The sequence below is a fragment of the Equus asinus genome, chromosome 30 (assembly GCF_041296235.1).
Source record: "Equus asinus isolate D_3611 breed Donkey chromosome 30, EquAss-T2T_v2, whole genome shotgun sequence".
Taxonomy (NCBI): domain Eukaryota; kingdom Metazoa; phylum Chordata; class Mammalia; order Perissodactyla; family Equidae; genus Equus; species Equus asinus.
In genome coordinates this window covers 10,831,034-10,847,493 of record NC_091819.1, presented here as the reverse complement: position 1 = coordinate 10,847,493, position 16,460 = coordinate 10,831,034, and the positions used below count along the sequence as shown (strand labels likewise).

Here is a 16,460-nt window from a genome sequence, read left to right as displayed (position 1 = left end):
TCTTAGAGTTTTGCCAAGTTAGCAAAGCAAAAATTGAAGTTTTGAGGGGCCAGCCTGGTGGCATGGTGCTTAAGTTCAAGTGCTGCACTTTGGCAGCCTGGTATTCGCAAGTTCGATCCTGGGCACAGATCTACACAATGCTCATCCAGCCATGCTGTGGTGGCATCCCACATCTAAAATAGAGGAAGATTGGGACAGATAAGGGCCAATCTTCCTCACCAAAAAAAAAAAAAAAAAGTTTTGAACGAGCATGATAAAGATAGTAAATTCCTCAGGATTTCTTGTAATCCAGCAGGGCTATATGTATCCAAGAAGTAATTTAAAAAACACAAGAAAACACTAGCCTTCACTAGATCTAAAGCATACTTTCAAGTGGTTCAGTTAAAAATAGGAAACAATAGTAAATCTGCTCTAGAAGAAGAAAACTTTTTCAATAATTTTATGTTATGTGTACAAATTTTCAAGCACAGCATCAGAATTCAATGAAAAGTATAGGGAGCACATAAAAAATAAGAAAAGATATAGAGTTTATCAAATATGAACTATAAATTAATTTCAATCACCTGGTCAAAAATTAAATGACAAAACAATTTTGACAAAGAACTGGAAAGTATAAATGATAAATGGAAATTCTGCAAATAAAAATATATAAATTGGCTTTAAGAAGTAACCCCAATTGATGGGCTTAACAGCAGACCAGTCACAGCTGAAGAGATAATTATCAAACTGGAATATGTCAGAAAAAATAGTGAACATAGAATAATAAAAAGGCAAAGGGATGTAAACTACAGAAGACAGCATAAAAGATACACAGGTCGAAAGTTAAAAGTCTAAAAATACATTTAATTGGAACCCCAGAATGAGAGGAGAAAACTAAAGCAGCAATATTTAGTGAAAAATATATAAAAAAATTACAAAATCGATGAGACATCACAAAAATTGTAATTTGTGCCACAAAAATATATGTTCTAGCAACAAAAAAAACTAAGTGAAAATGAGCAGCTGACCAGTGCCCTTCAATTTCAGACTCCTCTCAATAATATATATGAAGTCAGAAGATCCCCAAGATGGCCAAGTGCCAGTTCTAACACTGCACTTTGTGCTTAAAAACAAAACACAGAAAAAAACTATCTATCTATCTATCTCTATATCATCTATATCTATATTCATCCATCAAACCAACCAACTAGCTATCTAACTATCTAACTATGAAAGACCCAATGACCTATCATGGAACCTTAATAAAAGATTCTTTGGAGACACCAGTTTTTCCAACTGCTGCAAATAGTGACCCAGAATTTTTTATAATCTTCAAAGGAATGTATCACGGTAACATTGATCCAGAATCAGTAAATGCTTCCCATTCTTTTTTAAAGTAGAGAAGGGCTAATCATAAAGGTGAGATTGAAGAGGTGAATTAACATGATACTTGGACTATGAGTAGAGCTGAAATTTAAGAAAGAATACATGGCAGTTTGAGGGGCTTGATAACGATTTCCTAGAATTATCTTTGGAAAGGTCTTTGTACCACAGGGATACAAATAAAGTTGCATTAGACAATGAGAAATATAGGCATGAAAATAGAAAAAGGTGAAATATGGAGATGTAGCTTTCTGTGTTAATCACATAAATTGAAAAGAGTAGAAATAGCAGTTACACAAAAGGGAAATGTTGCTTCATTTATTTCTTGTGTTTACCTTTTTTCAAGACAGACAGGAGGCTGATGTTTGTTTTGATAATATAATATTTTGAAAACTGAACATAGTGATTCACAAGTAAAAATCAATGTCGTGTTAATAAATTTTAATAATGAATCAATTGAAGTAAACATATTTGATATAAACATTCATTGTCCTTGTTGATGAAAGTTAATACCCTGAATGAAAGTTAATCCATACATTTAATGAGTACGCTGTAGAGAATTACAAGTAACATTGGTAGACTGCATTTCTATTTAGAGAAAATATTTCACTAACTTTAAATCTAAAATTGATAATGATAAATTGGCTAGCATTTAAAGTTTAAAATTTTCAAGTACTTTTTATAATTTTTATACAATTCAAAATGAGTTACATTCATTTATTATTTAGGGTAAATTTAAATAACCCAATACTGTTACATTTTTCAAGATTGAAAACTTGAGAAAAAATGGCAGAATCTCTGAAACTTTTAAGCATTCTTATGTAAAACTGAATAATGCAAATATAGCTCTAACTTAGGCAATTGAAAAAGGTAGACTAATGGACCAGCCGGGGGCCATGGTGGTCATGTTTGCACTCTCTGCTTTGTGGCCCAGGGTTTGTGGGTTCGGATTCCAGGTGCAGACCTACATACCATTAATCAAGCCATGCTGTGGAGGTGTCCCACACACAAAACAGAGGAAGACTGGCACAGATATTAGCTCAGCGACAATCTTCCTCAAGGAAAAAAAGGAAGATTGGCAATAGATGTTAGTTTAGGGCCACTCTTCCTCACCAAAAAAAAAAAAAAAAAAAAGGTAGACTACAGAACAACTCAAAATTGCCCCTTTGACAGTCAACTTGATTTAGACAATGTGCCATCACAAAGACCTTTCTGAGCTTGTTCAACTAGTACATGTTAAAACATGTGCATTCATCATCATTTCCTGCTTCTATGAATGATAAGTACACATACCCATCACCATTTTCAGAATGGTATACATTTGTTAAAATTAATTATTTAAAAAATCCTTTATTGAATTATCTCACAAAATATAGTAATAAAAAAGATGGTAAATTATTACCATTATCACATTATCTATCTTTACAATGGAAATAATGCACATATAAATAGTTTTTAATATAGTCTCAAGTACATTTCTATTTGTCAGAAGACAAATGCAGCCTTAACTACTATATTAAATTATATTTAGAATGTCACTGGTTCACGTTACACTCTGCATAAATATGGTTACAACTTTTACCAGAATTTATAAGGAAAAAGTCAAAGCTCATCTATGGAAAAACTGTCACTTATTGAGATAATGATTACTGTGTGAAAGTAAAATGTTACATGGTAAACGTTCAATTGCTATAGATTACTAAATCAAAGAAGTAAAGTGAATTTTAACATTATCTTTCTCTGGTCTAGTATGTTTATACCAGTTAAAAATTAGGAAATTAGCCTCTTATGAACATTTTAACAGCCTAGTTCTGCACATATGGCTTAATTAACAAAAAAGTGAGAAAGAGGGGACGGCCAGGTGGCACAGGGGTTAAGTTTGCGCACTCTGGTTCGCATCCCAGGCTTGGACCTATGCACCACTTATCAAGCCATGCTGTGGCAGGCACCCCACATATAAAGTAGAGGAAGATGGGCAAGGATGTTAGTTAAGAGCCAATCTTCATCAGCACAAAGAGGAGGATTGGTGGTGGATGTTAGCTCAGGGCTAATCTTCCTCAAAAAAAGAAAAAGTAAGAAAGAAAGAAGTCATACCTGGGTAATTATCATCCAGGCTTATAGAGAATCACAAAATTTTACCTACATACCTTGCAACTGAATCTTATTCTCAGGACTCTGAACCAGAACTGAGCTGACAGAATCCAGGTTGTCGTAGTTACTGCAGCCAAGAGGACCCGTCCGTGTTTCTGTTACCTGATGAACAAAACACAATTTTATTATATAAATCAGACTTTACAACGTTCTTTCAGTTCAGTGTAGTCGTCACATACTAATATTATACATTTGACAATAAACATCATTGAAAAGTCTTGGATCTGATACACGCCAGCAATACACACACCTAAGCACAGAGAAGACAAATAACTCCCCTTGTCTTCAATTCCATTTTCTTCCCCTTGGCCAGGCATAAATCTTCTGGGAAAATAATGGAAGCCCTCTTTGGTCAAAAGCATCATTCATATAAGGTCACTGATTTTCCCCAAGTTGTGACAAGGGCATGCTCCTTTAGGTAGATGGCAAGAGTTGACTCATATAAGAATTGTTTTTTGTTTGTTCGTTTTCCCTCAATAAATCAGAACCATCTGCCAGGCTACTGTCTAAAGTGATTTTATTACTTTATTCTTCTACTCGAAAATCTACAGTTTTCTCCTCTTTTATGGTGGCATCAAAGTCTAAACTCTTCTGCTTGGCTTCCATCTGTCTCACTTCTCCCCAAAAGGCAGGTGATTTCATTGTCCAGTTGGATATTCTTGATTTTATGCCTCTGCTTATACAACATGCTCCACCCCACCCTACCCTTCTCCCCTTTGACTAATTGATTTTATTTATTCTCAGGATCAAGCTCAAGTTCAAACACCCAGACAAATTATTCCATAATGATTTCCACTTGTATTATTTTAGCATTTCCATAAGGTTCTAATTTATGGCACAGAGTCTTAGCACTTCATTATGGAATCATATATTGTGGCCTGACTTTTCCATGGATGTCTTGGGATGGATAACATCAGGAGATGAGGAGGTGTTTAACCCATTTTGTGAGACTAGAAATTTATCCTGAGGATCATTTTGTTAAAAACCAAACATGTTTTAAAGCAGAGGAGTATTGTCATGATCTTTGTGTTTGAAAAAGATATTCTCTTCTAATCAACCAGAATGGTTTGCAAAAGATAATTCAGATTATTTCATTCCACCATTCATGACTCCATAATGGCTTCCCATCTTACACAGAGTAGAAGCCAGGGCCCTTTCTCGGAGTAAACAGATGCCACCTTATCCAGCTCTCTATTACCTCTCTGAACAATTCCCCCTCCTCTTTTCCTTGTTTACTCCGCCCCAACCACACTGGCTTCCTTGCTGCTCCTCGAACATGCTGGGTATCCTCCTGCCTCAGAATTTTTTACTTTCTGTTCCTATACCCTGAATGCTTTTCCTTAAAATATTTCTGAGCTCACTCTTTCACTGCCTTCAAGTTTTTGTTCAATTATCACTCTCTTAGGATTCCTTGGACTAACCTATTCTAAATGAATACACCTTCCCACACTTCCTTCTTCCAATCATTATTTCCTTTCTTGCTTAACTTCTTCTACTTTTTCCACGGTAGCCGTCAGTTTCTAACATGCTGCATAATTTACTCATTTATCAGGATTACTGTTGACATCTCTCAGTGGAATCCAAGTGCCACCAGTGTAGGGGATGTTGCCTATTTGTCACTCAAGTATCCACAGCACATACTAGTTCTTGTGTAAGCCCACAGTCATTGTAAGAGAAAGAGAAGGGGGAATGTAAGGGGAAAAATGAAGCCAAGAAAAACACTAAGGCCATATTGAGATGATGATGACCTGAGCTAAGCAGTGGCAATGATTTATCTGAAGTAGATGATTATGAAAATCTATTAGAAGTGGTAAGATTGTGAAACACTGAAAATGTACACAGTGGAGGCAGAGAAAGGCAACTGAGGTTTCTAGCATGTGATAACATTAAGATATGGTGCAAAGAAGCTCCGCTGTGGAGAGCACGTAAGGGAGCTCGGTTTTGAGCATTTTGACTCTGAGTTGAATAACACTCTCAGTTGGAAACATCCAGTAGAAAGAGTGACAATGCAGATCTATTTCTTGGACATTATGTGAAAGAAGGGATTAGTAATTTGGAAGTCAAAACTTATAGGTGGTAATCAAAGATAGCGGGATAGACATGTCAGCTCAGATGCACTAAGTGAAGCTATAATTTGTACCACAGCAACTCGGTCACAATTTCTAAATAAGTCCTTTAGAGGAACCCAGATTGACTATGAGCACATAGCAACGGCTGAGAATGTAGTTTATCATGGGCAAGGATTACTTTTTTCCTAACATCACACCACCTTGTATACCGCTCCCACCACTGCACTCCAGTGATACTGACTATCCTTTATTTGGTTCCGGAAAATAATTTGTAGTGTTGATATGTATGACATACCTGTATATGTGTGTGTATGGGTATAATTGATATTTTAACATGTTATTAATAACAAAAGGGTAAAAGAAGGATTTAAGGCATCAAAGGAAAGACTTAGAGTTTAAGGTAAGTTAAATCTTCATTTTGTCCTATTATGTAGTTTATTGTCCTCAACACACACACACATAAATGCATACACACCACAACAATATAAACAATCTCCAATATTTGTCATTTTAAGGAAGTTTTCTAAATAAAATTAGCTTAAAACACACACTCATTGACAGAGGACATCTTAGAAATTGGAAGGCAATCTCCTAACACTTAACCCTTGAAAGATGGTAATTTATATCTCTACAGAAAGTCCATGGGGCCGCCCCATGGCCGAGTGGTTAAGTTTGCCTACTCTGCTTTGGCGGCCTGGGGTTCACAGATTTGGATCTTGGGCACAGATCTAGCACCACTCATCAGGCCATACTGTGGTGGCATCCCACACAGAAGAACTAGAATGACTTACAACTGGGTTGTACAATTATGTACTGGGGCTTTGGAGAGAAAAAAAAAAAGAGGAAAATTGGCAACAGATGTTACCTCAGGGTCAATCTTCCTCACCAAAAAAGCATACCTTTAAAAAAACAAAAGAAAGTTTGCTATACTTAATTACTATGTTCTTGGAATAAATGCAGGAAATTTAAATAATAGGTTTATAAATTTAGAGAAAGTTTGAATCTCTCTCTCTCTCTCTCTCTCTATAGATTGCTTTAATCTCTCACCTTCCACAATATACAAAAATAAAAATCTAGCACATCCTGTTTATAATTACATTTTGTTCTTTACCATTCACAACTGAATTTACTGCTCATCGTCTGATTTAATATAAAAATTCACAAACCCTAGCACATTCAATGATGCAAATCTATTTTTCCAACTGTACTGTATTTAAGGACCCTACTAATGTCTTATTAGTGTCAGTACTAACAAATATGTCCATACTTATTTTATTTTTCAATACGAATGAAAGGAATAAAAATGAAAAAAATAATAATAAAAGTCAATTTATTGTACAAACATTTTTATAGAGATGTTAACTCCATCAAAAACAAGTTACATAGTTGCGGCACACATGGCTTGAAATTCTGTTCATCACTTGATAATGACTATCTGATCTAGAGGACTCCATATATAATGGAACCAAGGAAGAGTTATTCAATAGCTAAACATAAAAATGATTAAGACTGACAATAATCTAATAATGAGAGCATTCGAGGTGCTGAGAAATGACATATAGAATGAGAAAAAAGATTTGTATTTATCTATTTTACTTATCTCTTGGAGGGAGGGTGTTGAAAGCAAGGGAACATAGTCCTTAGGATACAAAAATGATGTCCCCTCTGAAGTGTCACATTGGTTTTGGTTATAGCTGAAGACCAGGAAGAAAATTATGTGTTGGGAGGCTGGGGAGCTGAGGGAGGGGTGGCATGGAAGATCTGGCTTAACCAGCTATGGAATGTAAAATTGGACCTTTTCAAAATTTATTTAGGACAAATTTGTCTTCAGAATATGACAAATGTACTCCTGACTTCAATAATTGACAACTTATGTGAATTGTGTCGTAAATATATTGTTAAAAGTCAGAGAAGATACAAAAGTATAGTAAATGGAAAAAATGCATGTTTTCGTTTCCACTTTTTCTATATTGTTTCTATGTTGTTTCATTAAACTGCTGCCTATTATTTTCACAGTTGGAGAATTTTACAGAGAGCATAGAAAAATAAATAACTTTCTTAATTCAAAGAGATGCTTTGGAAGTTATTATATAAACAAGTAGTATAGATTCAAGTTTATTTAGATTAAAATGAAATGGGGATAGATAATTTACTTGGAAGGAAACAACCTTTGTTATTTTCCATTAAATTTCCCCCTAGTCTTACACATTCTAAAGATGATATCATGCTACAGCAATGCATTGTAATTATGAAATTAATTCAAGAAGAACTAGTTGAAGGAAAATTATCTGAGGAAAGAAAAGGAAAAAAAATTAAAACAATGAAAAAGATGTAGGACAAAAGAGTAAACACACAGAAAAACATTCCACATGCCTAAGTGAAAATAGTACTGTTAAAGGCTCCATCATCTTCAAACTAAGATACTTCTTATTTAAAATATTCAAATATTTTAAATTATTTTAAATATTTAAAATATTTCTAGTCAAAATCATAATAATGTTACATAATTTGAAGAAAATAGACTCAAATGAGCATGCTCAGGTCACCATCCTAACTCCACCACTTACTAGAGAGGAATCTATTTAAGCTTCAAGGTCTTTTTGGGTGAAATGGTTACAATTTTCCTACAGTACAGGGCGGTTATGAAGAAAAAAAATGAGATAATCCATGAAAAAGGCTTAACGTGGCCCTGGCCCACAGTAATTATTTCAAAGTAAAGGCAGAGTATAATTATATGTTTACTATTAAAAAGCAAAGGCACCATAATAACTCTAGTGTGAACTTACTGAAATTATCCACGCCCCAAGTCTCAACTAAGGTTGTAAGATCATGATACTTTCTCTCATATTAGCACTAGATGTTAGTATTTTTCCTTTGTAAACAGTGAAAGGATGCCTGATTTTAAATCATCCTAAATGAAACTCACCTTTGAACCAGACTATGCACAAATCTTATACAAGCTCACGTCAGTATGCAAATATAGCACACTATAGTAAGAATAATCCACAACAAAGCTAAATCAGAAATATTGGTACTGGAAAAAAACAGGCAGTTCAATTACATAGAACAGAAAATAACAATAGTAACAACAACAGAAACAGGAAACGTTTTCTGACCTCTGGTATAGAAGATGAAAGAGTCTATCAAAAATTACGATTATATGAGAAAATTTTTACCCATGTTGAGTGAAAGAAGTCAGAGAAGATGCATAGACACTGTGTAAAATTACGCGCACACATACGTTATGTATAGCTCTGTGAAACTACTATTGCTTGAGGCTTTTTTCAGAACAAAATAAAATATTAGTTCGCCATTTTGACTGAACTGATGTTTCTCTATCAACAATTCAATCAAATGCATGATCATGTGAATAGCCTCTTATTGTAAATCTGTAAATGTACATTTTTTGAAAGCTTGCAATGTTCCTAGAAACTTTATCTGACATCAAGAGGAAGAAATTTTTTTACCTCTTAAGTTCCAAAAAAGACATGAATGGGTCTATTCCCGATTACAATGACTTGTCATCTGTGAACTATTGAACGTAAGAAAAATATGAAATGGCATTCTTCTTGTTTGTTCCAATCTGACATTTTTTAAGGACAAAAGTAGTAAATGTTCATATTGGAAATTCAAGCAATGAAATAAATTACTCACCCAGAGGAACACTGCTTTTTCTCCCCGCTAATTTTATGTATTTGCCGTCATCCTTTTATCAGCCATAAAAATGTTTGATACGAGGAGCAGCTACTGTTCAGGATCATCCTTTATTCACAGCACCAAAATGTCACGTGCTGTACATTTTTACACCCTTTTTCTCCTTAAAACAAACTACTGTATTTAATTTGTTTCAGAGTTATATTAGGTTATGTTGAAGTACCTTTTGAATAATTTTATATCACCATTGATGATGTATATGAAAATACAGAATATTGATAAGTACAGTGTAGCTCGTTTACAGACAATTAGGCCCAGAGAGAAAGTCTAGGGCCTTCATCCAGGTTCAATTATCTCTTCTAGAGATCTGCGTCTTCCCTAGATAAGGAAGATAATAGGAAAAGAAATGTTAATATTTAAGAATGGATTTTGCCTACACATATTGTAGCAAGAAAAATGTATCTACGCTGGGGGTTGGGGTGAAGACAGTTGTGCAATTTGTTATCGGTACCTACATCCAGATAAACTGCAGTACCAGTTACTGCCTAGATTTTTCAACTTGGCCCATATTTTGCCCATATTTGCCTCAGAAATGCCCTATCATATAGTCCACTTCAAATGACCTTTCTTCCAGAAATAATCTTTCTATTCTTTAATCACCTACCACACTTAACAAAACCTTTCTTTGGTTGTTAAGAATAATACTAAACTAGGGGACATCAACCGTATTTGGCTCATATTGCATTTCTGATATCTTAACAAATTGCCTCTTAATATAAGGACTGATAACTATTTTTCAAATAGAAATAAAGATGTATTATTGTATATGTTTCCTCAAAACTTATCCATTTCACTATCTCTTTCTTTATTAAAAACATCAGTTAACATAATTGCAACCCACATAGCCAATGAATGGCTCCTGTCCAGCATATATAAAGAAATCCTAACAGACTTCTGGTTCCTGGTTCACACGTAAGGAGTTTGGAAGTCGCCACTCCATCCTAACAAGTAAAAACCTGAACAGTGGGCTGGCCTGGTGGTGCAGTGGTTAACTTTGCACGTTCTGCTTCAGGTGCCCAGGGTTCACAGGTTTGGATCCTGCATGCAGACCTAGCACTGCTTATCAAGCCATACTGTGGTGGAATCCCACATAAAATAGAGGAAGATTGGCACAGATGTTTGCTCAGTGAGAATCTTTCTCAAGCAAAAAGAGGAAGACTGGCAACAGATGTTGGCTCAGGGCCAATCTTCCTCATTGCCCCCCCCCACCCCAAAACTTGAACAGAATGAAAAATTGACAACTCTAATTTATAAGAGAAGGGAGGGCAAAGGGCAAATCTCTGCCTCCAAGATTGCGGAGACAGGCGAATACAGGAAGTCAAGACTTCCCAGAGCAGAGACTCAAGAGAAGAAACAACAGTGGGAATCAGTGCCAGGGAAGGAAAACCTGAACTGCAACTGATGAAATGCTGGACGCTCAGTCTGGATGAGCCTGGGAGTTAAAACCTCCAGCGGGACCCAGGCATAGGGTGGCTCCTCACAATATTTTAGATTTATCTCCAGGAGCTTAAGCAGGTTCACAGGAAATATTGAAGAAAAATCTCCTCTTGCTTCCCACAGCAGAAAAGGAAAAGGAGCTATTCTGAAATACTCCTGACCTCCCTGTACTTCTTAACAAGACCTGCTCTCAGGGAAAACTAGGTAACCAGAGACTAACTTTCTGGGGTTTTACCAGAGCCTAAGTGACCTGGCAAAAGGGAAATATCCAATTCTGACCCATTCTAGCCACCCTGTCCCATGTTAGTTGTGTGTATGTGGAGTGGGGGGGTGGGGGGGACCTGAGAAACTCTGAAGTTCACAATCCAGAGGCATAGTTTTAATAAAAGACAGTCCTAATCATAGGACCATAGAATGCTTCCCCTCCCCCACATCTCACCATCACATTACTAAAGTCCTATTTACAGCAGTTCCTTTTACTCCGTGTATCATGTTCAAGTATGAAGAAAAAATTACAAGGTATACCAAAAGGTAAAAAAGAAATTTTAGGAGACAGAACACGCATCAGAAGCAGACATGTCAGGGATGTTGGAATTATTAGACCAGGAATTTAAAACAGTTATGATTACTATGCAATGTGTTCTAATTGATAAAGTAGATAGCATGCAAAAACAGATGGGCAATGTAAGCAGAGATTGAAATCCTAAGAAAGAACTGAAAAGAAATGCTAGAGAGAAAAAACTGTGATAGAAATGAAGAATGTCTCTGGTGGGCTCATTAGACTGGCCATGGCTGAGGAAAGAATCTCTGAGCTAGATGGTAGATCAATAAAATCCTCAAAAACCAAAAGCAAAGACAACAAAGACTGAAATAAAAGGAGAGCAGAATATCCAAGGATTGTGGGACAACCAAAAAAGGTGTAACATACACATAATGGGAGTATCAGAAAGGGAAGAGAGTAAGGAACAAAAGAAATATTTGAAACAATGATGACTGAGAATTTCCCCCAAATTTATGTCAGAGACCAAACCACAGATCCAGGAAGCTCAGAAAACACCAAGCTGGATAGATGTCAAAAAACTACACTAGGCATATCATTTTTTTGTGTGTGAGGAAGATTGGCCCTGAGCTAACATCTGTTGCCAATCTTCCTCCTTTTGCTTGAGGAAGATTGGCCCTGAGCTAACATCTGTGCTCATCTTCCTCTATTTTGTATGTGGGACACTACCACAGCATGGCTTGACGAGTGGTGTGTAGGTCTGCACCCAGGATCCAAACCTGTGAAGCCTGGGCCACTGAAGCTGAGTATGCCGAACTTAACAACTACGCCACAAAGACAGCTCCTAGGCATATCATTTTTAATCTACAGAAAATCAAAAATAAAGACAAAATCTTGAAAGAAGCCAGAGGAAACAAATATCTTACCTATAAATGTAGAAAGATAAGAATTACATCTGACTTCTCAGAAATCACCCAAGCAAGAAGACAGTGGACTAAAATATTTAAAGTCTTGAGAGAAAAGAAGCACCAACCTAGAATTCTATTACCCTACAAAATTACCTTTCAAAAATGAAAGAAAAATAAAGACTTTCTCAGACAAACAAAACTTGAGGAAATTTGTTGCCAATAGACTCACCTCGCCAGACATGTTAAAAGAAATTCTTTATGAAGAAGAAAAAGAATATAGTCAGAAAATCAGATTAATATAAAGAAAGGAAGAGCATTAAAGGAGGAATAAGTGAAATTAAAGGAAAAACTTTTATTTTTCTTATACTTAATTGATTTAACAGACAATTTGTTCAAAATAATACCAACAATGTATCAATTATGTATGTTTATGTATATGTCTTATGTGTATGTATATATGTATATGCTATGTAGGCTTATATATAGCTAAAATGAATGGCAAGAATGATACAAACAGATAGAGGGAGGAATTAGGATTATTTTGCTATTATAAGGTACTCACACTACCCATGAAATGGTACAGTGTTATTTGAAAGTGGACATGGATTAAGTGTAAATGTATATTGCACACTCCAGGGCAACTAGAAAAAGTAAAAAAAGAATTACAACCAATATACTAAGAAAGGAGAGAAAATGGAATCATGTAAAATGCTCAAGTAAAACCACAAGAGGCAAAAAAAAGAGTGGAAGACAAAAATAGAACAAAGAACAAGGGCACAAATAGGAAACAATAATGAATATGGTAAACATTAATCAAACTATCTCAATAATCACTTTGAATATCAATGGTCTAAACGCACAATTAAAAGACAGAGATTTTCAGAGTGGATCAAAAAACAAGACCCAAGTACTTGTTGTCTACCAGAAATCCACGTTCAATGTAAATAAACATATAGATTAAAAATAAATGAATGGAGAAAACTATACCATGATCACACCAATCAAAAGAAAGCAGGAATAGCTATATTAATTTCAGACAAAGTAGACTTCAAAGAAAGTAGAATCACCAGGGATAAAGAAGGGCATTACATAATGACAAAGGAGTCAATTCTCCAAGAAGATATAATGATCCTTAACATGTACATGCCTAACAAAAGAGCATCAAACTATGTGAGGCAAAAACTAATACAATCGCACAGGGAAATAGATGAATCTAGTACAGTTGGAGACTTCAACACTCTTCTATTAGAAATGGACAATTCTAGCCAGTAGAAATCTGCACACCAACCATAAAATGGTGAGAACAATACTTAAAAAACAGTTGAAAAAAGAGAGTAGCTATGTATCTAATTATCATGGAACAGCGTACAACTTCCTTATTAGGGAATGTAAAAGAACCATGAGATACCACAACGCCCTCACCAAATGGCTTAAAACAGCATAAAGCTAGGAAATGCCAAGTGTTGAAAATAATATGGAAGAACTGGAATTCTCATACATTGCAGTTGGGAGTGTAAATTGGTAAAACCACTTGAATTTTTTCAAAAGCATCTACATAAGTAGACATAGGCACATCTTATGAGCCAGATATACAGCCAAAAAAAATGTGAACATGTAGGGGCTGGCCTGGTGAGGTAGCGGTTAAGTTCGCACACTCCACTTTGGCAGCCCAGGGTTCGCCAGTTTGGATCCTGGACGTGGACCTAGCACCACTTGTCAAGCCGTGCTCAGGTGGTGTCTCACATAGAAGAACTAGAAGCATATAGAACTAGGATATAAAATGATGCACAGGGCCTTTGGGGAGGAAAAAAATGGAGGAAGATTGGCAACAGATGTCAGCTGCTCGGGGCCAATCTTCCTCACCAAAAAAAAAAAAAAAGTGAACTCGGTCATGTTCAAAGAGGTTCATAGCAACACCATTCTTAATAACCCAAAACAGAAAAAATCAAAATGTTAATCAATAATTCAATGTAGAAGTAAGTTGAGGATTTGAATAATGTACCACAATAAGAATAAATTAAAGGCAATAACACAGAATGACTTGAATTAATCTCACAAATATAATGTTGAATGTAATCAGGCACACACATTATGCTTCTGTTCATATGAAGTTCAAAGCTGGACAAAAACAATTTATAGTGTTAGAAGCCAAGATGGTGATTACCCCTTGTGTGTGGGTGTGATGGTAAGCAGTTATAAGAGGGCTTCTTGGGTTCTGGTAATGTTCTATTTTTTACATGGCTGATGGTGGTTCAGATGTTTTCAGATCTGAACACTGTGTACTTTTCTGTATACATGTTATATATCAGTAAAACATTTACCAACAAAAGTTGGTTAATGTTGTATTCTCCTTGTGAATTATTTCAGGGCATGTACCACGTCATCTATATCTACATCTGCACGGATATCTAGATATCTACTACCTATCTATCCATCTATCAGTCTTCTATCTACACCACAACACCAGCTTGCATCTCTGCACTTACATCCTTTCACATTGAGTATAATGCTAACATGATTTTGTAAAAAGAAAAAGCTAAAATCTGATGGTGAAAGATTATGAAAAACAAATGACTTGATTTTAGATTATTAACATGATTTTATTTAAAAATTGAATCCAATTTGAGTCACCTAAAATGCCATATTTATTTTGTTTTCTTTCAAAGCCACAATTATGACTTTTCTATAATTGCAGATATACACATGATCAATCAATCTCCCATTAGGAAATAACTTCTAGATTGATCATTCTGATTTCATTTTTATCTTGTGGGTACCCATAATTCCAAAAAATACACTTATATCTGATAAAAAGAAATCAGTTTTTTCCTAATAAATTCACCTCTAAGTTGGAATTTTAAAAAGTATGATAATATAAGCAAGCTATTTTAAATAGTATGTTTTTCCTAATGATAATTACTTTTCAGTTTTACCTCTGTTAAAAGGTTTGGAAATTTTTACAAATAAGTCATATATTTGATATTAATAAGACAGAGTTTACCAAATTTATGTAATTAATATTCAAAGCACAACCCCTAATGAGGGCAAGGGTATCAGAAAAAGACCCCATAGGTCTACTTGGAAAGCTCTTTGAAATCAATGACGCTTTAAACAAAATTAAAAGCACTATTTCCCAAGCGTAGAAAATTATTTGAGGGACTAGATACATTAAGAATTAGGAGATTAAAACCCTCATGATGTTTTAATTTCTTACTCCTTTATCTTACCACCAAGTTTCATTAAGGCCTTTATAAAATTTCTTTACAATCATCTATTTACATTATCTTCTTTACTCATTTAACTGTAAACTATTCATAATTACACATGGGACCTGGCACTTGGTAGGAATTCAATAACTGTGAACTAAATTGGTGGATAAATATTTTATTTTTCGTTAGAAACCTTTACTACGAAAGAATACTTCAGTTAATTTATTAAACTGGTTTGAGCACCTCTTGAAGAAAATGCGGCGGTGCCAGCATATATAAATTTTTAGAGCTATCGAGAGTCTTGGAAATTATGTAGCCTCACCATCTCCTTATACAAATTAGGTACCTGGAGCCCAGGGAGGTGATCGAGCTAGCTGGGTATCATGTAAGTGAAATGAGAGATTGAGCTAGACCTGAAGTTTCCGACTGATAAATCAAATACCCACTGAAAATATCTTTCTGGCTTTCTAAGCTCTGTACTCATGTTTTGAAACTTTGCTTGGCTTGATCAACCTAATTCAGTCTCTCTCCCTCTCTGTCTCTCTCTCTCTAGTAATAAAGTTACAATAAAGCACAATTTAATTGGTCTAGATGGATGTACAGGTCAGTTAGAATGGTGCAGTGTCTTGGGTCATTCTCATGAACAATAAATACTGCTATGAATGTGCTTGTTAATATAGGTTGGATTGAAGGCCAAATGAATTGGCTTTTATTCTAAGCATTAATTTATTAGTGCTTTGAAATATAACTTCCCATTCAATCTTACGTTACTCTCCACTATTCTTATAAGATATTCTTATATTATTCTACACTGCACTTCTAAAAAGTAAAATACGAGGGTTGATTAGTTTCTATCATGTTCTAAAATAGTATGCTTGTTCCAGTTATCACACCTATAGGTTTTTACGATGGCGTGTGGTTAAAGCTATCAAACCAATAAAAAGCATTAGAAAATGATGATACGAACATAGATATATGCATTTTTATATAACTCTATAAATAGTTTAATATTATATATGTTATAATTAATTGAACATGGTAATTATATCATAGGATATACTGAAAGATATAATTATATATAATTACGAATTTTTAGATAGTATGTAACTTA

The 16,460-nt window shown here is 35.0% G+C and overlaps 1 protein-coding gene across 4 annotated transcripts in view; it reads right to left on the bottom strand.

Moving 5' to 3' along the window:
- Positions 1-16,460, bottom strand: part of BRINP3 (BMP/retinoic acid inducible neural specific 3) — a 393,852-nt gene that overhangs the window by 127,957 nt on the left and 249,435 nt on the right. For all 4 annotated transcript variants that reach the window (XM_070501568.1, XM_070501567.1, XM_070501566.1 and 1 more), the window contains one exon: positions 3,510-3,615. In XM_070501568.1, the coding sequence (XP_070357669.1) occupies positions 3,510-3,615 (106 nt within the window). The remainder of the gene's footprint in view (positions 1-3,509; positions 3,616-16,460) is intronic.